This window comes from Centroberyx affinis, unplaced genomic scaffold (genome assembly GCF_046629955.1).
Source record: "Centroberyx affinis isolate AG114_WGS23_722 - 3 ecotype Tasmania unplaced genomic scaffold, CSIRO-AGI_Caff_v1 ptg002635l_1, whole genome shotgun sequence".
In the NCBI taxonomy this organism is placed as follows: domain Eukaryota; kingdom Metazoa; phylum Chordata; class Actinopteri; order Beryciformes; family Berycidae; genus Centroberyx; species Centroberyx affinis.
This window is the reverse complement of record NW_027280828.1, coordinates 98,369-121,856: the sequence shown is the minus strand read 5'-3', so window position 1 is coordinate 121,856 and position 23,488 is coordinate 98,369. Positions and strand designations below refer to the sequence as shown.

At 40.9% G+C, this 23,488-nt stretch overlaps 2 protein-coding genes across 2 annotated transcripts; one reads left to right on the top strand and one right to left on the bottom strand.

Annotated features, from left to right (window-relative positions):
• The first annotated feature begins 6,587 nt into the window (after positions 1–6,587).
• Positions 6,588–7,861, top strand: LOC139657124 (interleukin-27 subunit alpha). Its single transcript, XM_071534844.1, has 4 exons — positions 6,588–6,749; positions 6,872–6,973; positions 7,273–7,470; positions 7,655–7,861. The coding sequence occupies exons 1-4, from the start codon at positions 6,588–6,590 to the stop codon at positions 7,859–7,861; spliced, it is 669 nt and encodes a 222-aa protein (XP_071390945.1).
• Positions 7,862–8,505: 644 nt separating this feature from the next.
• Positions 8,506–23,436, bottom strand: myo1ca (myosin Ic, paralog a). The gene is made up of 32 exons (XM_071534923.1): positions 23,104–23,436; positions 19,609–19,767; positions 19,377–19,492; positions 17,527–17,725; positions 17,147–17,227; positions 16,781–16,960; positions 16,565–16,663; positions 15,382–15,495; positions 15,213–15,284; positions 14,966–15,085; positions 14,778–14,860; positions 14,505–14,610; positions 14,299–14,379; positions 14,109–14,200; positions 13,843–13,937; positions 13,588–13,634; positions 13,365–13,445; positions 13,091–13,196; positions 12,714–12,831; positions 12,499–12,612; positions 12,256–12,332; positions 12,006–12,074; positions 11,162–11,246; positions 10,901–11,060; positions 10,692–10,775; positions 10,478–10,571; positions 10,290–10,345; positions 10,030–10,165; positions 9,335–9,405; positions 9,162–9,259; positions 8,946–9,045; positions 8,506–8,807 (listed from the first exon to the last, which is right to left on the bottom strand). The coding sequence occupies exons 1-32, from the start codon at positions 23,119–23,121 to the stop codon at positions 8,781–8,783; spliced, it is 3,138 nt and encodes a 1,045-aa protein (XP_071391024.1). The 5' UTR covers positions 23,122–23,436; the 3' UTR covers positions 8,506–8,780.
• Between the last annotated feature and the right edge of the window lie 52 nt (positions 23,437–23,488).

Below are 23,488 nucleotides of genomic sequence, written 5' to 3'. Positions count from 1 at the left end.
TCCTTTGGAATCTAAAAGGCCCTATTACGTTCAAACCAAAGGACTGTTGCAACTTTGTCAATAGCAAAAATTCAGCTTGTATCTTAGGCAACAGCAACACACACTGCATTTGGGTGAAAATTAGAAAGCCAAGAAGCTGCAGCGTTTTTCCAAGACAGCTCCTTTGGATAAAAACACCCAGGGAAGACTGAAAATGGATGTTGTCACACCTCAGCTATTTGTGGTTTAGAAAAATCAGAGTGTGATCCTTCTGAAATGTTTTCCCTTTCAAGATATATTTGTTATGTATCATTTATCTGCATTGTGATTATATTTTTCAAAGCTATTGCTGTCAAGCCCATTGACTTTGCATTGCATTGTTTAGATTGAACTCTGCAAGTCCTTTTTAGGCTACTTAAAACCATGGTCTACCCCTTTAATCCCCATCTGTGAAAATGGACCAGTGGCCATTATTCAGAACAATATCATACACTTAAAAGATATTTTATGGATCATAAACCGAATGATAGCATTTAGTTTCACATTAGAGTGTAGCAGAAAATGCAGTTTGTTTAAAAAAAAAAAAAAGAAAATTTCTTTAAATGGGAAGGAAATACATAACAAAACTGAAGGGGATCCTTGAAACCAAAAATGAATGAGAGCGAAAATAGAATGAGAGTATTTGTATGTGTCAGACGGGAAATTTAGAGTCGGTGTATGAAGGGAATAGGGGGGAGGAGGTTATGAAAATGAGGGAAGCCCTTCTTCTTGTGTGAAAGGGGTACCGCGACGTGACTCTTATGCTCCCCTTCCCCTTCTGCAAACCGCATCGTCACACTTCCAGAACTCAGCACATTTCTGTTTTGTCTGAAGAGGAAGTGTCAATCTGTTTATGAACCTTGGCTCACCCACTGACCCGCAGTTTACTATCTATTTGCTTTCTTAAGTTCTCATTTCTTCATGTATGTGTGGAATACATATTTCATGAATGAAGAGGAGTTTTCTTCATTCAACTTACTTATTGTGAATTATTCTTTCAGTAGGGTAGTAATTAATTTATATAACTATATAACTAACTCTATAGTATGAAAAATACTTTGTATCCACATCCACAAGTTCAAAAAAGTGCAGTTGCTTTGTGAATAGAAAATTCATATGAGTAATTGCAAAAAGTGGGCATTTTATTGTATAAACTGAAATGTTTTGTAGTTTTAAAGTGATTATATTTGAGTGAACCCAATGTATACATTGCTACATGCTTATGCCACTTTCCACAGCACATTTGGAATGTGAAAAACAAAGAAACTCCAACTATACTCACTGCTTACACAGACGTTAAGGTCAGAAAAGTCCTGGATATGGGATATAACATGATGGGGTAATAAGGATTAGGATGGGCAAATTCCAAAATTATATTTGCCTGTTTATCCTGCATGTCTTTAAGACCACGATAGAATAATAGACATTCAATATATTTCCTTACTCGAGGACCATGTTGGAAATCTGTATTGAGTGCTTCTACATGCGATGGATTTACCCCAAATTTTGATGTTTGATGTCTGTTTTTAAATTAAAAATGGAAATGAATCAGCAATTGATGATAGTATAAAGAAGAATGATTCATTCTGGTGTTTTCTTGATGAGTTGCACTGATCATGCACTTATCTTGCATGCAGTTGTCTTATTTTTTATTTAGATATTTCATTCCTATGGTGCCATTTTAATGTCATATGTTGAAACATCATACACCAGATCTGAAAAAAGTGCCATTTGGCCATCAGCCAAGGCAGAATGACCCAAAAATACTGTGATAGTTGTTAAAAAAAAAATCTTGTCTGTACCAGTCGGTGTTAATCCTGACGTACTGTATGTGTTATGCTAAGCTGTCTCCCAAATATTGACTTAAAGAGGCATATAGAGGAGAGCTTTGACCAGCTGCCGTTAGCTGTACTCCATAGAGATGCACTGCAGTAAATCACAGTGTCTGCAGTCACAGAGTGAGTGTGTAGGTGCTGTTGCTTCAAATAATGAATTAAATGTATTTAAGTTCACCATGAGGTAAAACCTTAAATATTTAAGTAAGGCATAGCTTGAGAAAACAATAGTTGATAGCAACACACAACCTCAGTTAAAGAAATTTGAAAATGTAATGTTTCATTTACTTGGATAGTATTCTATATCAACATTATAATCAAGATAGTTTCAAAACAGTAGTACCAATGCTGAACTTATTTAAAAGGTAACATTATCATGACCTGAATTCTTGGTAGGCTACCTAATATTTCAAAATCATTTTAAGTGTGGCCTCTCATTGTGCTTTGATTTTGTCCTACATAAAACTATATATATGATATATATGATGTGAAAGCTATGGGGAAAGGGTAATTGGAGGTAGATTTGTAAATTAGCATTCTCTTCAATAATTGGGCTATAATGCCTTGGGGTTCACAGTGGGTTAACTGTAACCAGCAAGTAATAAACTGTAAATCAGAGAGCAGTTTGCCAGTTTTCCATATACCTTTAAACCTTTGAACCTTTGTGAACAATTCTGCCTCCCAACCTGTGGCCTTAGATCTGCAGAAGTAGGCTACAGTATGGACAAACTGGTGAGCTCGTCCTGCTGGCAAGCAAGGACCAACAGGTGACATAACGCTAGAGCGAAACTGTCACACCACAAAACAGGTAGGCTGAAACTCCTAATTGTTCGGTGTTTCTGAAAGAGTTTTCTAGAATTTTACTTCAATTTTCCCTCGTCTTGCAACTAATTGCAATTGCTCCAGGCGAAGGGCTCACATGCCACTGCACATTGTGGAGAATCCTAGCTTTATGTTGCAATTGATCAGAGTTGGAGTGTTAGCCATCACTCAATTCCTCACTATGAAGGTAATTTTGCATTAGCGTGGACTGAAAAATGCCAGCCACTGGCAATTGAGCCTGTATAATTTCTATCCAAGGATAGATCACACTTAAATCTACGACATGTAAAATGAAGCTTACAAAGTTCAGTATTAGCAGCTGTAACGTATACAACACTGCAGGGTCCTGAATTGCAGGGAATACTTTTTACTAGGTACAGAGCTGAACCTTTTGTCACTGGGGCTTGTTTTCTCACAGTGTAGGCAGATCCTCCACTGTGTGCTCTGTATGCACAGTGTGTCCAGACTAAAGCAAAAGCTGATACTCTGCCTCCTTATTGTTTAGTAGAGAGATCAAACACAACAGCAGCCTTGTATTTTATACAGTAAATGAGCTGTAGGATATTGTGTTGTTTGTCAACTGAAAGTAAAATGAAGATTTGCACAATCTCTCTCACTTCTGAGTCTCCCGCACAAGCAATAAACCACAATGCTGACCAAAGACCAATTGAAAAAATTAAAAAAGTAAAAAAATCTACATTTTAGAAATTTGGATAATACATTATTATTTTTTAATTATGAATATTAACATGATGACATCCAACTGATGGGTTAAGAGGATAGGTGTTGAGACTAATTCCAATCCAAACCCAAAAGCTGGCTTGGCTTTTTTTTTTTTTTTTTTTAATATTTTTTGGAATATTTTCTTCCAAGTTCTCTTATCAGTAAATGCAGCCCTGGTCTTGCTTTTGTTTTCAAATTTCAAGATTATCAGATCTCTGAGTCCTTTGAATATTGGGTGACTTCCCACAGTGTATTGGATTCACCCCTGGTTGGGAATTCACCTCCAAATACTCACCACCCCCTCTAACAGCTTTGCATTTTTTTTGTAGATATTCTCTTAGCCCTGAGGGGAACCAAAGCATTTTGAAAATATAACCGGACAGGAAAGTGACTTTTTAGCATTTTTCTCTTTGCTTAGACAAGGGTAGAAGAAGAATTTTGCTATGTAGGCCTCTAAGTCTTAACTGAGCACAAATGTACATACATAAACATATAGCTGTCAAGAGCGTTCCTTCAAAGTGATCATGTTTTCTGATCATGCAGACTTACTGCATTACTGCATTATGAGGACAGCTGTTGCACCGTCTGCTCTAGCAGAGAAGTACCAGTCTTGTGTGTTATGTATCAGTGTAGAGCAAGGAGGTTAGAGATCTTAAGTGGGCAGCATGGTGGGAAACAGATACATCACAGCTCAGGTCCACCAAGCAGAGAGCAGGACAGAGAGCAAACCCACAAAAGGGCAAACAAAGCCAGACACCCCCCTCATGTGGACGACTCCGCATGGCAGCAGAGGCAGCAGCCACAGCAGATTCCAATAATCCACCTAACCTTTTATAAACCACAAAGTTTAGTTCTAAGAGAATTCGTCCTGTGGGAGCAAGGGAAGTTCAGTTGAATTCAAACTACAATACTGGAATAAAATAGATGTGTGTGGACACAGTGGAATAGAATACCTGCAAGACATTTTTTTTTACATGAATAAAATGTACCCTTTCAGAATAAACTCTGAGATTCAAGTCAGAATTCTGAGAATACAGTCGGAACTCTGAGATGAAAGTCAGAATCTCAGAATTCTGAGATTAATCACAGGCCTCAAATAAATGTTTCATGCGTGGCCCTAAACCTCTAACGTACATTTACGATTCCTCACTGGCAATTCTATTCTATATCATGGGCTGCTTACCCAGGCCTTGTCTGTGCCTCAGTGCACTCCAGATTCATTGGAACCCATGGTAAAAAAAACGTACAAAACAGGTTTTTTTTGCGTGTGTGTTAATCTGTAAATTTGACTCAGATTCAGTGTAACTGATTCAGACATTACTCATCTACATCATGAGACTGGTATATTCCCTACAGATGCACAGTGAAGTCTTAACTCCCGCTTCTTGAATTAAAGAAGTTTCATATTTAATGTTTTCTACTATCTATCTATCTATCTATCTATCTATCTATCTATCTATCTATCTATCATTTTACTTTACAGTGGCATAGAATAGAAATAGAAATTTCATTAAGTATTATGTATTGCATTAGTATAAGTATCAGGGAGTTTATATATATATATATATATACATATATATATATATACATTACACTATTCATTTGGATCAATGCTGCTGGAGGTAAACTCTAGGTGTATATTTCACTATTTATTAATTAAGCCTTATATGGTATTATACATTTCAATAATTGCCTCTATTAATATTCCTGTCCTACATGCCCGGACAACTACAACCACATACATTTTCTTTGTAAATTTAGCAGATTATAATACTATATTTGGCTAGAACTTCCTCAGTATGTACATACATGAATCATATTGGTCCATGCTGTAACAGAGAGAGAGAGAGAGAGAGAGAGAGAGAGAGCGAGAGAGAGAGAAGAGGAGAAAAACTCCAGGCAGAAACTGAAAGTGAGAACAAGATAAATATAAATACTGTAAGTGATCTTCCAGAACAGTATGAAAGCATCTCAAGTCAGAGTGAACTACTTCTACAAGGTAAGTCCATCTTGAGCATGTGGGTTGTTTGGACAGGAGTTTGATGGCTGGAGCATTTGTAGGCTTGCTATGCTGGGATACATCTGGAATTCAAATTCATAATATTCATTGTATCACCAGGTGGGCATCTGGGTAGGCAAACAATAGATGATTCTAAAAATAAACAGCAGGTAATCAAGTGACAGTTGTAACCAATGTGCAGTGTGTTTATGGCAGAGCACAAAATATAGGAAAATTTGAAGAAAACACTTTTATTCACCCTTAAGATGGCTCCAGTTAGTGTCCAAGTTACATCTGAAGCAAAGTCCTGGTGACAGACAGGCTACCCAGGTTGTTATTGCTTACTGCTGCTTAATGTGGATTACAGGTTGATTTGTTAAAAGGGACACTGTTTCTCTATGTCAGATCCTGTCCAGATTTACAGTATTTACAATAGCTTTTTATTGATTTTGATGTAACCACTGCATGAGACTGGACACAAAGTTGCTTTCAGTGAATAATGATGACTATGAAAAAAAAAAAACGCTTTGACCCAACAACTCTTTTGATTCTTGTTCACTGGTCATCAGAAGACATGAGGATTTGCTTTTTGTTCTACTTAGTGTGAGAGAGCCAGTTCCCTAGAAAAAGAGTCAGACTTTCCACAACACTGATGCAATTCAATTAATTTGCAATCAAAGTCCATAATGTGCTGTCTGGACATTGGGATTCTGCTATAGATGGCAGGACCTTGCACAGACATGTTGGGGTGCAGGGCCTCAAGCTAAATAAGAGAAAATAATAATTATAAAAAAAAAGCTTCCTTCCACACTGGAATGGGTTACATAAGAAAAAATGCATGGGGATGCGGGGTGGAGGGGAAGTGGGGGAAGACTTCCTCTCAGAAATAGCAATAGACTTCCTGTCGGACGCTAATTTTGGTAATTGGCCATAAGTTCCCATAAAGGTAGAGTTTGAATCACTGGACTTACCAGGAACACTTTATTCCTACAGTGTTTGAATACAGCAGTGACACATCCTTGATGATTTACCTGAAAAGTAGCCTACCAACTCAAGTTGTTTTGATGGCAGTGATTTAGTGTGACAGCATGTGATGGCACACATGGATTTCAATGATAAAAAGATTATGGACTGTAGACAGCATTATGTACGCAATATCACCTACAGCACTCATCCTCTCCCTCTTCCAGATGACTGTTTGGTGGCGGGCTCTCTTTCCCCTTTGCTGCATCCTGAGCTGTGTGGCGCTGTGCTGTGCTTCCACTCCAGTCCTCCAGAGGGCCAAATACAGCAACTCCCTTCGCCTGACCAGGTTCACCCGAGCGCGCGTCCAGCATCTGCTCAAGAAATATGTGAGTGACCTCCCTCCTCCCTTAGTAGCTGGACTGACCAGCTTAATGTGAGCTCTATCCTCATCAAAACCCCTTCCATTCCCTATACCTTTCTTTAATTTATATTATCTTTAATCTCTCAGAAGGAGCAGCAGTTGGGAAACAAGAATTTTGAAAACAGAAGTCGACAGCTGAAGGCCCTGCCAGTACTTTCTACAGACTTCCACAGCTGGCTAAAGTTGACGGTTAGTATCTGCCCTGTGTATTAAGATGGCATTCCACTTCACTTCTACATCACTATCAGGTTGTTATTCCACAAGAGTAAACATTTCCCAAGTTGTTTTGTGTATTTTGAATGATTAGCTCATAGGAAAGAAAAATGAAACCTACTTACATCATCAGAATGTCTACTCTTGCAGAATAACGGTCTAAAACTTGAGAAAATTTGGGTGGAATTCCCCTTTAACAACTTTCAAGCCTAGAGAGAGCTTGCGCTACGTTTTGGTCATGTGACCATGCTGTTGTCTCTCGTGGTGTATTCAAGGACTGGGAACGACTACGTACTGCTGCCTGGGACCTGCACACCTACTGGGACATGCTGGAGCAGAAGAGGAAGCAGCTGGAGCAGGCAGAGAAGGAGCAGATGGCGGCGCAGGAGCTCCGGCCCGCCATCACTTTACCTCAGAGCATAGAGCACATTCAGCTGGACCTGAGGGACCTCATGAGACAAGTCAACAGACAGGTGCGTACACACACACACACACACACACACACACACACACACACACACCCACACTTTCTCTCATTCTCATTGCAGCAATCCACACACATTTTCGTCTGCTCTTCCTCTGCCACCACAAACACAATGGGGGAACTGATACCGAGGCTGGTGCGATAACATGTTGTTTTGTCTCCTTCTTCTGCAGATGAATCACGTGAACGGCTCCAGAGTGAGCCCAACCTCTCCCTCCGTGCCGCCAGCATCCCAGGGGCCACCCTTGAGCCACCAGCCCCCCTCTCAGATGCTGTGGGACAGCCGCGTGGAGGGTTACATCATTCTGAGGGATCTAGACCTCTACCTCACCAAGCTGGCAAGAGACTTCCTCCTGCTGGCCTCAAAAACACATCCATGACTCAACACTCAAAGAGAACACGAGGAGACTGACGACACACACACACACCCACACACACACCCACACACAAGCAGACGCACAAAGCTACAAGCAGTTGAAACTGAACCAACAATAAGTACTTCAGGTTAAAATAATAATAATAATTAATGATATTTGTGTTGATAATTGTTATAACCACACAATTTGATCAGTATGACTATGCAAACACTGTGCTGAGACTGAGCTTTGGTAGTGTTGTCAATACCTGACATGGGGTTTTTATTTTAGGGAGATTGTGTGGTTGGTTTTACATACAGTTTTACAGTATGTGTAACAGTCTTTCTGGGTATTTCCCAGAGTTTCTGTCTTTCCTCTGACTGTAACTCAGCAATAAGCTCCCAATGCTGGGAGAGCACTTTCCAACATCCTCTTTTTCCCCAGCCCTCAATCTACTGGACTTTCCAAAGATATATTTATAATTATACATGCTATTTATTGACATATTTATTACATTCTATTTATTATAAGTGGTCACTGTTTATTTTATTTAATTTTATTTTATTACAGTATGGAGATACAGTATTTTATATTACACAAAACATGTTATATTATAATGGAAATACACTTGCATATGACTGCACAATAAAGGAATTGCAATGACTTCATGTTATGATTTTTTTTTATCTTTACAAAATCATTTGTTATCAAGAATTACAGCAAAGTCTTGTATAAATGATAATGTGGTTTGAATCAATAATTATGTGAAGTGGTATCTTCCTGCTGTTCAGTATGCTGTGTATGCTTGTGGTTTCATCCTATCTGCTGCAAACTAACAAACAACAATGACAGCTTCTGAGTGGTAATCCTCTGGTTAGATAGAAGCAGGGTTACAGCTTGCTCGGTTCCCCCAAAGTACCCCGGTTGTTTGCGGTTCCTACAGTCATGTGCTGCTGATCTGAGGGGCGGTCTGCGAAGTGAAGTCAAATTGAACACAGTCAGATGGCTGAAACATTTGTTATGTCGAATACACAGACATAACTCGTGATGTGTGTTCAGGATACAGAATTACTGCTCTCACTTGACCCCAGAACAGCCCCTGACTCACCACTAGCAGATGTCCTCTCTTGCCTTTGGCCACCTTCAGCTCTGAGCCCCTGATGAAATCAATGATCCCTTCCTTCCCACGGGCCACAGCAAACCTAATACTGCACGCCAGACCGGACGTAACAAGGGAAGACAGGACAAGCGGATCAGTACTGCAGGGCCGGGACTGACAACAGACTTCCAGTATGATGGAGAGTCAAGTGGGATGGAGCCTCACCTGCCCGGGCTGACGTTGACGTGGTTGATCTTGCCGGCCATCATGGCTAGTTTTGTCACCAGCTCGATCACGTGGTCGCAGTGCAGCACCACGTCCCCCTGAGGGACACACAGCTGGACTTAGAGACCTTGCGGTCACTTGAGTTAACAGTTGTGATGACCACCGTGTCTTACCTTCTGCTTGTTGTCCTCACTGGGCATGTGCAGAACGAAGATCCCGTCACTGAGAGAGCCCACAGAGATGCCTGTGAAAAGAGAGAAACGCTAGCTTGGTCTCTCTGTACACATACAGAACTAAACAAACTAGTGTAATGAATTGCTAGTTCAATTTCACATTATTACAGTTTCCAATCAAAAAAAGCGTTTAACCTTTAAATATCAGATTGAAGTTGAAATATCCCAAAACTATATGAAACTATCCTTGATAAGAAACCGCAGAAAAGTTTACTTTCTCTGAGTGGAAATATCCCCACTACTTTGATTTTATCAGCAAAAGGATGACAAGACAGTTGAACATCAAGGCTATTTGGTTTCCCTAATCATTCACACAGAAGTGCACAGGAAAGGTAAAGGTATTTTGAGGTATGAGGTAAGGTATTTTTATTTTTGAGGTCACTTTTATTTTGGAGAGCGTCACAGAAAAGTAATGAAATGAATAGCTACTGTAACAAATTACTGCTCTCAAGGAGTGATAACTGAAGTAATAACATTACTTTAGAAATGAATAAAGAGCAATAAGTAATGGTGTTACTTTTTTGAGTAATGAGCCCAACACTGATCATGGGCTGTCCTATCAAAGGCAGTTTTTTTCAGCCAATATCTTAATATCTGACATGATATTTCTCTAAATGTCCCCCGACCCTACTCACTTCTCAGAATGTTGTAGTCAATCTTCTGCTTGATCTTGGTCCGGTCCACCAGCACAGCGAAGGCTGCGGTGAGGAGCAGCTGGCGAGGGCGAGCCTTGAAACCCCTCCTGTCATACTTAGTGACCGCAGCACCGTACTGAGGAGGAGAAGGAGGAGAGACATTATAATGACGTTTGCAAGAGGCAGACAGAAGGTCATTATGTCAGACTAGTGCTTTTACTATAAACATCAAGCTAAAATCTTAATTTACTGAACCCCACCTGCACTTTCTCATTGCCAAGAGTCTGGATGACTTTGAGATTGATCTGCTCACTTTCTGTGTAAAGAAAAGTGGAAGCCTCTGTTAATGCTATATGGGATTTTTTTTCTTGATACATCTATGGTGCAAAGTATGTAGGGAAACTGTGTGTGTGTGTGTGTGTGTGCAGACACATGTATGAACACGTACCAAGCCTGGAGCCCAGAAACAGCTTGCCAACACTCTGAGGGTAGCTGTCTTTCTGCTCTTTGAAGATCTCACTGGCTACCACCTTCTGCTCCATCTAGAAGAGAAATGAAAATGAAAGATGAGCAGATTTATTACAAAGAAAAAGACAAGAGTGTGATTGTGTGACTTGGTTTGCTAGAGGCGAGTGAGGTCACCCCTTCTGTAGCTGGTGTACCTGCTTCCTCCACTCAGGCTGGATCCTCCTGCAGTACTTCATCATCATGTTCTGCATGTGCAGCCGCCGCAGATGCTCGGACGCCTGTACGCCACAAAATGGAATCGTCATTAATAATTAATCAAATCCAATGACTGTTATTTGTGAAATTAGTGATGATGTCCAAGTCAGCTGAGGCCCTGTGTGCTGTGTATTCAGACTGTGGGTACCTCCGTGAGGGAAGGAGGAGGTGTGGGCCAGCTTTTGTCCAAAACACTCTTGGGCAGGTTCTTGCGTAGCGTCTTGAGGAAGGAGAAGCGTACGTGATCCAGGAAGTACTCATTCTCTGGGCAGTACTCCTCGTCACGGTAGATGAAGCCTTTTATGAACCTGAGATAGAGAGATAGAGAGTAGGAGAGAAATTAAACTACACATGCAAAATGCAGCCACAAACAAACATGCAGAACAATAACAAAGTATCAGTCAAGCACCTGCGTATCAACTCGGCAGCCTGTCGACGCCTCTTGGCTCTCCTGCGCGCTTTCATCCCTCGCCATGCAGACTGGATCACAATCACTGAATGTATCATACATCCATATATTAAAACCAAGACAACGTTTACACAGGTATTTCTTGGTTAATTTGTGGATATTTACATTCAGAGTTAGGAATAGGAGTTTACAGTAGTTCACTGGCTGAATTCAGATGGTGTTGTGAATGTCAGTGTCAATGACATAGGCAGATAGACATCCCACACTTGCAGTACCCCATGATAGATAGGTGCACAGAAATTTGAGAGAAAATATGTGATAGATAAGACTGAAACATGCAATCTAATGAGCATCTATTAGAATAAAACGATTGATATCCCAAGGTCATTTTGGCACAGTTTACTAAAACTGAAACTAAGATCAGGTCCAAATAGACACGTTAGCAAAGTGAAATAAAAGTAAAATCTACATACAATAAAAAAAACTGACACTAAAGTCAAACTAGTTGTAGTCTCTTGATTATTGCTACACTGAGAGTAGAGTGAGGAGAGAATCATCCAGTTATTAATGGGCCTTCATCAGGAGTCAAAATATGATGATGGCCATTCAAAGAATTTTTTTATGCGCATGTACATAAAACAGGTACTCATAAGATAAAAACTGAACTAAAAATGAATGCTTATGAAAAACAGAAATTAAACTAAAACAAACTCCATTCGACTAACTCAAAGTAAAGTGTGATTGGAGTTGCTTTTATTTCAGTTTTCAGTCATGTTCTTGGGACTCAATGAGAGTAAGAGAGAAGTAAGAAACTGCATGAGTCAACCGTGGAAGCTGCCCTGACCTGCATGCCTGATGCGCTGGTACTTGGCTCTCTCCCTGTAGCCTCTCCAGGATGTCTGCAGGGTCAAAGCTGCAACACAACAGAGAGAGAGTGTGAGTATAGGAACTGTTGGGATTCTACCGATCTTATCCTCGTGTTACTGTTTTCGAAGGGAGATCATTGCCTGTGAGTCATTAAGTTCCTATTTTGTCATTTTGATTGTGAAATCCCCTTCTCAGTAGTGCTTGTAATCTTCACCACAATTACTCACCGATGTCTGGCTTCTTTGCCTCTAGAGCATCCTCTGTGGTGAACAGAGTTTTGGGGAAACGGATGAAGATTTTGGACCTGCAGAGAGTGGGTGAGGTAATATGCTTGGTAAACACTTTTATCCAAAGTGCGTTGCAATACTGCTTGTTCGTGCACATTTTTAGTCTGGCTGGCCCCATAATCTAATCTCTAACTGTGCAGGACCACCATTATCAAGCCCTCTCTCTCTCTGTCAATACATTACCTGCCCAGTTTGTACTCCTCTGGTTTGTAGCCCAGGTGTTTGACCAGTGTGGACACACCATCTGCCAGTCTGCCATGCCAGTTGGGCCACGTCTCGGGACACAGGGGCTTATACCTAAAGACATGCGTTATTTTTAATAACAGAAGGCTGACTACAGAGCAGAGATGAGTAACAGTCAGACAGTCATTCATGAAGGGAGGTAGTGAGTCACTCACCTCTGTAGAAAGGCCTCGAAGCGACGTCTGTAGGCGAAGCCAGCTCTCCTGACCCTCAGGTTTTCCATCAGGCCCAGGTACTTCACTTGGTGTCTGACCAGAACTTCATCAAACCGACCTGTAGGGAGAGACCTTATTCATTGATGTTTTGTTCCAAAATGAGATATCCACCATTTAAAAAAACATGACACCCACTCACCCATATTGACTGTTGACATGAAAGTTAAGCACATTATAGGTTAGTATTATAAAAGTATAAAGATAAGGAGTCATTTTAAGACATTTGCTCATAAAGTTTCAAATCATTTTATGGTTTTCAAATATTGGGTGATGAATTAATTTTTTTTCTCTCAAAATGCTTTGTATGTAATCTGTACCTGGCTGCTTGGCATCATTAGGTTTGATGCAGCGCACGTAGGATGGCTCTTTAGACATGAGGATCTCCATAAGTTTCGTCAGGCTGTTTTTAAACTGAGTGGCAGCCTGTAAAGGGCAGTAAAAGAAGCATATGAAACTATGAGAACTTGCATGTGTGTATGTATGTATGAGTGTGTGTGAGAGAGTGTTTCTGTATCTGTGCGAAAGAGAGAGAGAGAGTGAGAGAGAGAGTGAGAGAGAGAGTGAGAGAGAGAGTGAGAGAGTGATTCTCACCATCTCAGGGCGTTTCTGGTCTATTACTTCCTCTCTGCGGAAGCACTGATTGAGTATCTGGTGGCTTGACTGGCACATGACCTGAACAGAGACCAAACCACACAACCATGTCAACACAGCTGAGCCTCTCTCTTCCTCCCCACTCAGGTAGTCCAAACAGGCACAGAGATTGAAAAAGTTGTGGTGAGGCTGTCTTGTCTTTTTTTTATTTCATTCCCCTCACCTCTTTCAGGCTCCTGTAGAGCAAATCATTGTTCTTGTCCAGAAAACCTGAACGAGTTGAACAAAAACAGTGCAGTTTGTCATTGAGGAATCAGTGAGTTGTTTTACATAGCAATCTAGATATAATTTATAGGGGTTCATGGTAAACAGTTTCTCTTTTACTCTGTAATATCCTTCGAGTGTCTGTAGACTTTTATAAGGGAGTGGATGAATGAAAATAGACTATTGGTTGAACTAGTGAGGAATTTCTGCTCACCACTGACATTGTAGTTGACCTCTCCAGCATAGTGCAGCAGCCTGAACTCCTCTCTGCTCATCACCCTGCGAGTCTTTCCATTTGCCAACTTGTGGCTGAAAGATGCATGCAGATGTAAAAACAAACTTATGCATACTGATATAGGAAGCAGTGGTCAGAGGACTGTTAGTATGCACAGTATCCTATATAACTGAGCTTGGCTGAGAGTCCTTAATATGCGCGTGTTTGTGATTTTTGTATGCTGGAGTAAAAGAGATGATGCTCACGTGACAAAGTGGGCATGACCTCCCAATGTGTCCTCCAGCTTCTCCAAGAAGGAGACATCGCAGGCCTCTCCTGGTCTCAGACACTCCTCATCCTGAAAGACAGCCACACTATTTATCTTTACCTGCAGTGACAGAGGAATGGATGAGACTGCACTCAGAGACTAACATACAAACTAGTTGTCATTCGCACCAGAATGGAGATGATGCCTTTGTGCTTCTCTTCTATCAGGTCACAAATGATCTTGTTGTCAAAGTACTGCACCGTTTCCCACTGAAATAAGAGGGAAAGGTGAAGGGGAGAGTAATCCGATGTTAATATGGAAATCATTTTCATGATGAAATAGCGATAAACACATAATTTCTTTGTTTTGACTACCCAACCACCACCCGACTCACTGCGATGCCCTCTGTCTCGTACTCCTCCTGCTCAGATCTGAGCGTGAGCTCAATAAAGAGCTGCTGGAGCTTCTCATTGCAGTAATTGATACAGAACTGCTCAAAGCTGTAGGCAGAAATACAAGGCAAAATGGGCTCAGATGCATAGAGAAATAGCTATTTGCATCATAGGGACAATAGAGGCGATTGTTGACAAAGAATTGGGGTTAAAGACTGTGCTGAGAGACGGAGATCAGGGAGCGAGAGGTAAAAGAAAATGGATATAACATATACCTGTTGTGCTGTAGGACCTCAAAGCCATAGATGTCTAGGAGTCCTATAACTGAGGAGCCCTTACTGCTGTGGTAGACTTCATCCTGCATATCACATACACATCATACAATCACACAGCGCATATAACTGCATCACCATCATAGAACTTCTACTGCTGTCCTGTGTTATTATCGGAGCTGCAGCTGCACCTTGAGAGCAAGTGACTGGTTGATCTTCTCCACCAACCAGGTGAAGGTCCGGCCATACACAGCCTTGGCTAAGGCATCGCGGGCCGATCCCGCCTGCTCAAAATTTAGTGGGCTGATCATCTGTGACGCACAAATGCAAATATGACACAAAATTACAAATGCAATTCTAAAAGACAATCACACAATAAACACCAAGCAGCAGACGATATGAGAAACAAGGACAAACTCCAGAAACAGAGATCATCACCTCCTCTCCTTTGGCAATGAGTTTCTTGTGAGTGAGTGCCTCCCTGAGGGCCGAGCCATCAACACCCAACAGCTGGAAAACAACAACACATCTGCTCTCAGCACTACTTTTTTGCGAGTGTATGCGCAGATCTGTAAGTGCACATTGATACCAGTGGGACTGTTCTGACCTTCGCAAGATTTCTTATCTGTGTGTCAGTGGTGATGCGAGTTTCTCCGTCCTCCCCTTCCCCAAACTGAATATTTCCCAGATGGAGAACACTGGCGATGATATTCAGCAACTCCTGAGGTCAGACACAGGCAAAACTATCATGAACCGTTTCATCCTGACAGAATTAACCTTTTGGCAGTTGCTAAGGGACTCAATGTAAGAGTATGGTCATTAATTTACAATTACAACCAGAAATAACAAACTGTCAAACTGTAATCACATGTTACCACCACAAACAACAATGATAACACAACCTTTACTATCCATGATTTATAGCATAAATAATATTGTTATTACTGAGATGTACTTTGTACTGGTAAATGTTAATCTCTCCAGACTTTGTTTATACAAGTTGTAACACAATATGTGTCCACTAGAGTGAGTGTGAAGAACAACTTGGAACCAGCTTTAAAAGCAAAGCAAAAGCGAAGAAAAAAAAATCAGAATGGAGCCAACTTTAATCTTTCTCAAGGAATTTAATTTCATTTGTTAAATGTGACAGACTTGCAAGGCAGCTATCGCTGCTGATGCCTGATTGAAATGGTCAATTTTCAGTTGCATGTTTGAAGTTAATACAGCTTTTTTGCATGACATGATTCAGTGAGAAAGTTGACTGACTGTAGTAGACTGGTGAGCAAACATTAACTTTTGAACACACCTTATTTATGGATGTATGTAGTGTTGTCCTGATTGCTTTTATTGTGGTAACAACTGTTTATACATAATAATTAAATTCCACTGTGATAGCTGCAGTACAGACAGTGGAGAGGTAGGGGAAAAACTGTATCTGCATCTTTTAAAATACAGACACTAGTCCTTATTTGAACTCAGTGAGCCAGTGAGAATATCAGCTGATCTGTGAAAATGGCATTAAAATAGGTTGTGAAACAGTGGAAACATTGAGGACTGAAAATAACACTTTTCTTTTTGATGCAACTAGTCATAACATTGCAGTGCCTGTATCTATGTTTGGCTGGATCCATCCCACTGAATCACTCAGTTAGGTTTCTTTTGTGAACAACCTGTTCCACTTTAAGGCGGTAAATGTGGTAAACCAGGGAACAAGAGTGAAACAAAACAAGCGGCTCATGGGGCTGGATTCAGGCAACTGTCATGCAGTGCTGTAATGGAGTGTTACTGACCTGCACTTCTCCCTCAGTGAAGCCGATAATCGACAGGGCCTTCATCACAGCTTTCCAATCATTCTTATCATTAATGGAGCTAACTCTGGGACAGTTGCCCTGAAGACGACAATGGTATATTACAGAACTATTGACAGGAATATTTCATACACTGAAGTGTGAAAACAAATACAAAAACTCAACATATGCACTCACACTTGTGCACAACACACACACCTTGACCAGATACTGGTAGTTCTGAGGGTTTCTCTCGAGGTCCAGTGTCTTAAGCAGGTCCTCCTCCCCTCCGTCCAGAAGCTGGTAGAAGATGTGGAAGTTCCTCTCACCGTGGTTCTGGTGTACCACACGAGATTTCTCCAGCAGGTAGTTGAGGATGTGGCCGCCTACTGGCGCCCCCTAGGGGAGGTAAGGGGAAAAGACAGGAGCAGATGGGAACTGTCACAGGCAGTTTTACTACTGCATGGGGCTAAATGTTTGAGCTCCTAGCCATCACAATATAACTAAACAAAATGTAATGTTATCAGTATGGTGTGAGCACACATGATTTGTGTAGAGTCCCTCAGCCAAGGAGGGGCTGTGTACCCTAAAGTCAAACTGGACATCCATGTATTTCCCAAAGCGGCTGGAGTTGTCATTCCTCAGCGTTTTGGCGTTCCCAAATGCCTGTGCAAAGCAAAAAAAGCCAGGAAATTAGAGGGAGGAAGTGAATTTAAGAGCAACAATAGAGTGATAAACAATCAAGACAAATCACTAAAAGTATTTACAATCAGTAACAAGTCTGCAAAAGTAATTTTCCAATCAATCAGATACTGACATATATAGTAATTGACAGATACGTCTCATTTCAACATGCTTTTCTTAAAATTGTCACTTAGCTGATGTAACCAGTTGGAATAATGGCTGTTCAGTTTGAAATGCCATGTGATTAGATAGGTCCAAAGAAAGAGGGTGGGAGTTCATACCTCCAGAACAGGGTTGGACTGCAGCAGGCGGTCACCGAGGGAAGCCATGTGGTCATTGGCAGGGCAGGTGACAGCGTAGTAGAGGAGGATCTTCTTGGAGGCCTCTGTCTTACCTGCTCCACTCTCCCCTGAGATCAGAATACACTGGTCCTTCCTCTCAGTCCGCATGGCCCGGTAAGTGTTGTCTGACACGGCATAGCTGAGGGAGGGGCGAAGCACAAAAGCAGCGTCGGCTACAGATCAACACGTACAAAGAATTAAAATTAAATCACTGTAGTGGAATTACAAACATGAGCAACATTAATGGCGTTTAATGGATTAAACGAGTCATACTCACAAGGACAATGACATTTATGTTAAAATCATACATGTTTATTATTGAAATAAAGTGGTTTTGTATATTGAAGTTGATTTAGTCCATGAAACAATGCCATGGCTCTATGACTCCAGACTATTGATTTACAGTACTGCAGAGGCTCAATTTTGCTGATCTTTGTGTGGCAATTACCAAAGAACCAAACCCTGCATTCCTGTCTTGCTTACTTCTTAGACTACTCTCAAGCCAAAGCATCATCTGACTGTCCAATGAAAAAAAAAAAAAAAAAAAAAATCTTGTTTACTTGTTTTCATTCGTTACTCACACATCACAAGGGTGGAAACAGCTAAAATGACCCGATAGCTGCAGTTTCGCCCATGTCTCTGGAAACAATTTCCAACCAAGTATTCAACGCACGAGTGATAACATTATTGTCACCATGATAAATAACTTAGAAGAAAACTTAAATCTGTTTTAGATGCACTATGGAAGCATTCAGAGTGGTGGGGTGAGTTACATTCAAAGTTTCTAATGAGGCAATGCCTGGAACTGAAAGCCAGTGGAGATAAGGAAAAAAAAACAACACAACAAAAATATTACAAACAAAAATTATACTGACTTATGTAAAAAAAACGTATAAAACTTATGTAACCAGACGATCAATAGTAATAGTAAAACTGTTGAGAGCAGACTACTTTCTGTGATAAAAAATATAGTTTATCTGTAGAATTGTGTAATTTTATAGAACTTCAACAGTGTAACACCGACTCTGACTGTTGAATCAAATGCCACTTTGAGTGAAGGAGTGTAGAATTATCTGTCTTAACTTCATAATATGATGACATGGCCAAAACCAAATCACTGAAAAAGAAAGTTCAGTGACTATTATGTCAATGAAGTTTGCCCACTGTGTGTCCTATGCCTCTTATCAACTCATTACATGTTTTGTTTGTTTGTGTGTGAATAGAATGAAACCCATGTCAGCATTTAAAGCAAAAACAAACAAAAACACGCTAAAAAGAATTCACACATACTTCTGTGGTTTTGTATGGTTTAGACTAGATTTGTGTACATACCTCAAAAAAGAGAACCAAGTCTGTGAAGGCATCAAGCAACACTATCTGTAGACTCCATTGGCAATGAGGCTAAGTTTGTAAGTACTCTAGACTAGTACTAGTACTGTACATAGGGTGTTTTTCCAAGGGTACAGGGAGATTTTCTGACTTAGAAGTTAGTGTTATTATGATACCAAGCTCATGTGGGTGGAAAAGCTCAAACAAACATTCTATGAATCCATAAAGTCATTCACTATCAATGAAGCAGCTAAAACAGGTCTCTCTTAATAACATCAAAGTAGAGTTATGATTCTCTGAATTCTATCTTTGGGAGAGTTATTCACAAATATTGACATTAAAGATTATGTGAATTTAACCTTCATGAGCAGATACTAAATATAGTAAGTGCATACCACATAAATTGCATTGAACTGGCATGCATTGGCAAAAATGTGTGTGAGGACTAGGGAGTGACTCACATGTGAGGCGATATTTCGTAGAAGCTGACCCCTCTGTAGCGCTCCATGTGCTGCTTGGAGTAGATCTCCAGCTCTTTGTAAGGGTTCACTGACACCAACACTGAGCCAATATATGTCTGAGCCAAAATATTAGCAGAAAGGACAGCACATTCAACTATGTCTCAATACACCAATTTAAATGTTTGGAAATATGAATATCACAGAGAAAACCGTGATTGCATGGTTGTATTACATAGATGAGGTTCTCTCTGAAGCGCCGCCGCAAGTTCTCTATGAAGGCTGCCTCACTGGTGTAGTTTTCCAACAGGACAAAGTCCTGCACCCCTACCCTGTCCCGGGCAGTCAGGGCGCTCTCCATCACCAGGCGCACTCTTCCTTCAACACCCACCTCCTGCAGGAACAGAGAGAGGAGGAGAAAAGAGAAAGAGGGAACTGAGTGCTGCTCTTTCCAATAGTCTCTCCATAGAAGAAATTACACTCTGTTGACAAGCAGGGGGCATAAAAGGCCTGTTTCAATCTGATGCACACTACAAAATGTATCCAGGTCTGGAAGAATTAACATCTGGAGTTTCATTTACATTCTAAACATTACAATAATCACCAGATAAGACATTACAATCTATTTATGAGGAGTGACAATACTTGTTTTAAACCTTTTCTCATATCATTTACATTCTAAACATTACAATAATCACCAGATAAGACATTACAATCTATTTATGAGGAGTGACAATACTTGTTTTAAACCTTTTCTCATATCTTTCAAATCTATCTTGAGCGAATGATGCAGACTTACTGAACAAAACACTGCCTACAACAACACTCTTACTGTTTTAGTGCAGCCAGAAAAAACACACAAAGTAAGTACAGTTCCACCGAGCCTGGCCAAGATTAAACAATGAAGACATTTAAGGAATCCCAATCATAAACACAGAGGATAGGCTCCTCTATTATGGGATAGTGAGATTGTGTATTGGATGTATGTACAGTACACACAGCTCTATATCAGCAGGCAGGTTTTGATCCATGTCACTAGGAAGGTGTGTGTACATGTCAACCCCATTGTGATGGCAAACATCAAAGTGTAGACAGGAAGTGATTACCAGTCTGGAAAGTGAAATTCACAGATATGCCCTGAAGTAAGATTTACACACTTGCACACACACAGACGCACACACAAAGAGAGAGAGAAATATTAATAGTCAGCACTTACTGACAATAAATATCCAGCTACACAAAGTGGTGTTTCAGTTCTACACATTACACCCCAGCACAAACAACTTCTCTCTATGCTCTGTTTCAAAGATACATTTATGAGAGAAACCCTGCTGCTATTCTTTACACATCCAAGAAAAAAAACAAACATAAAGTGGAACAAAGGGACTAGACTTCCACAGCACTGCTGTTTTTTTGAATGCATGAGCCTCTCAGGGGTCTCATTTGGCGGGCTTACGGCGGTAAAAGGTCATTATCTCTGAACACTTAAAGCTGGAAAATCCTTAAAACAACAAGAGGACAACAGTGGAAGGTAGCCAAGGAGTGAGAGCAGAGGAAAGCCACTGGACACTTCCACTGCAGCCACTCCTCTGCACCCCCCCCCACTCTTATTCACCTTGGAGTATTGTTCTCCCACTCCCACCTGGGCTTCCTACAGATAGTAATACAGATCACAGTCAGATTTTCCAAAGGATACAACTAAAGAATGTCAGGGTCAGGTTTGGGGCAGGCGTTCAGTGGATACCACTGTGTTTTATGTTTTTACCTCCAGCGCTGTGGAGATGTGTTGTGTGGGTTTGCGGTTGTTTGCATGTGTATTTCTGTGTGCCTGTCCACCAAGATATCTTCACATCCGTTCAAGATAGAGCCATGAAACAAACACAGAATTATTAGTAGAGCCATGGGACAAAGGAAAACTGCTTACCCTGATTGACCTGAAAGGGATGCAATGAAGGTGTGGCTATTGCAGGGAATCTCTGCTGCAAATTCATTCATTTAAAAATCAAACATTTGGGGTTACCGCAAATGCTTTTGCTCAATTTAGGAGCAAACAAGAATATTGAACAAGAATATTTACACTTGCTTACGTTTGGATTTAATCAGTCCGCTTGGTTGTGGCCTATTACATAACAGTTTCTAACTCAAGGTGAGTTCGCACATTATTATGAAGCTTAGAAAAGACCCCAGAACCTCTATTTCCAGCATGCATACCAACTTTCATAGATGGCTTAGAAGGGCATAGCTATTGGCACGCACTACCTGGTTCTAAACGTTAACAGACTCCTTTGGCCTGGATATTTCATTCCATCATCCTCACATCCCTTTATCTTAGAAGTATTCCCCCTCAATTTAAGAACTCACATATGTTTGTTATAGCCAATAGTCTTGTCATTATTCGTGAACATGAACAAGTTCAAAATCAGAGAACCAAGATTTAATCTGTGATGTACAGTAATTCAGATGTAGCTGCTCTGTTGACAATGAATGGAGATTAGCTTTGTTGACTCATACAATGTGGATGGGTACAATGTCGCCCTATACAATGTGTGAAAGTTTACGCCCCAAATGAATATTATATTCTTGTAATGCTCATGATTTTCTCTCTTTTCTGGTTAAGGAGACAGCAGTAAATGTTCAATACATACCACACTGTTCTAAGGCAAAGAATAAACTAAAATTCAGTTGTTTTCCACTAAAAACACCACAAACTTTCCTATTATATGTGCCTCTGCAATGACGAGTTCCACCTCTTACCTTCGTCTCAGGACTAGAATCACCAAAATCTGTGGAAAACATTCACGCTTGATGGTGAGAAGCCTAGTCCATCACACATTTGCTTTCAAAACATAGACACATTGCTGTCAGTATTATCACATACTTCATTGCATATTCTTACGCAGTAATTATTCACTGTAAGGATTTCCTGTAGCTCTGAGAGGACTTTGCAAAGGATGGGAATTCTGGTCTTTGTGGAGGGACTGTAGCTGAGATGCCTTAATGGCCACAGATCTGAGATGGAGATCGGCCTGAAATGCAATGTAAGGTATGCAGCTTTGTTGTCAGTGAACTGACCTGAGGCTTGTTGGTTATAGCAGTGCGAGGCTAACAGAGAGGCTTCAAAATGCCTGAGCTGAAGCTTTGTGTGGGATTTGACTGGGACTGTGAGGCAGTCATAGCGAAACCTCTGGGGTTGTAGGTGCAGCAGCAGTGACAACCAGCTAGAAGACTAACCTAACAGGGGGACTTGGCTCTGAGCCTCATGACTAAGCTCCGCTGGGCTGACTACATTCGGTTTGTCTTCCTTATAAGGCATGACCCACCACTCTGTCCCGAGACGAGCTTCTCCAGTACCACAGCTGGCTCTCTACCATAGATGTGCCAGTAATGGATATGGTGGAAAAATACCAAGTTTATTCTCTCCTGGACTGCCCGGGTTAAATGCTGTCAGGCTCGTGCAAAAGCCAAAACACACAGTGACTCATAGACATGCACAAAAGTGCCTGAATGTTCTCTTTCCTCTTTGATGTCTCTATTAGTGGGAATTTGAATTGGTGATATGCTTTCAACAGATTCTCTTGAATATACTGAAAATCTTGCTTTACTGCATTATGCTTTACTGCACAAGCACAATGCACAGATCCTAGCAAACACAACACACTCACACAACTCCAAACAGTCAATGGATGTCACTAAAACATAATATAGAGCATCATGTGAGTCAGGATCTTACCCTGCCTTGGTACCTCATCCTGTCCTGTTCTTGCTGGGAGCAGGGTGAGCTGAGCGGGTGGTTCCCCCTGGGCTGGTACTCCTCCTCCCACGTCAGACGGACTCCTTAGCTGCAACTTCTCATCCACCTCTGTCCATGAGCAACAGAATCAGGTAACGTATCTTCTTCTCCTTCACTTACTCACTTTCTCTAAGTCTCTCCTGGTCACTTGCTGGCTTCCCTATGAGGACGAAGCACACACACACTCAGGCCAAAACACCAGCAGCTCCTCTTGTTTATACCTTCAATCTATCTTCCCTTTGACAGGTCAAATAAACGTCCGCCTCTCCTCTCCACTCCCTCTCCTTCCCACTAAACTACTGCATGAAACAAGGGCAGGAACTCC

Excerpts from the sequence above, each read along its gene's own strand:
- myo1ca (XM_071534923.1), bottom strand. Across the intron at positions 12,613-12,713 it reads TTCGAGGCCTTTCTACAGAG|GTATAAGCCCCTGTGTCCCG; the intron begins GTGAGTGACTCA and ends GCATGTCTTTAG. Across the intron at positions 10,346-10,477 it reads GTTTCTGGGCTCCAGGCTTG|AAAGTGAGCAGATCAATCTC; the intron begins GTACGTGTTCAT and ends TTCTTTACACAG.
- LOC139657124 (XM_071534844.1), top strand. The coding sequence starts at position 6,588 with ATGACTGTTTGGTGGCGGGCTCTCTTTCCCCTTTGCTGCATCCTGAGC. Across the intron at positions 6,750-6,871 it reads AGCATCTGCTCAAGAAATAT|AAGGAGCAGCAGTTGGGAAA; the intron begins GTGAGTGACCTC and ends TTAATCTCTCAG. Across the intron at positions 7,471-7,654 it reads TGAGACAAGTCAACAGACAG|ATGAATCACGTGAACGGCTC; the intron begins GTGCGTACACAC and ends CTTCTTCTGCAG.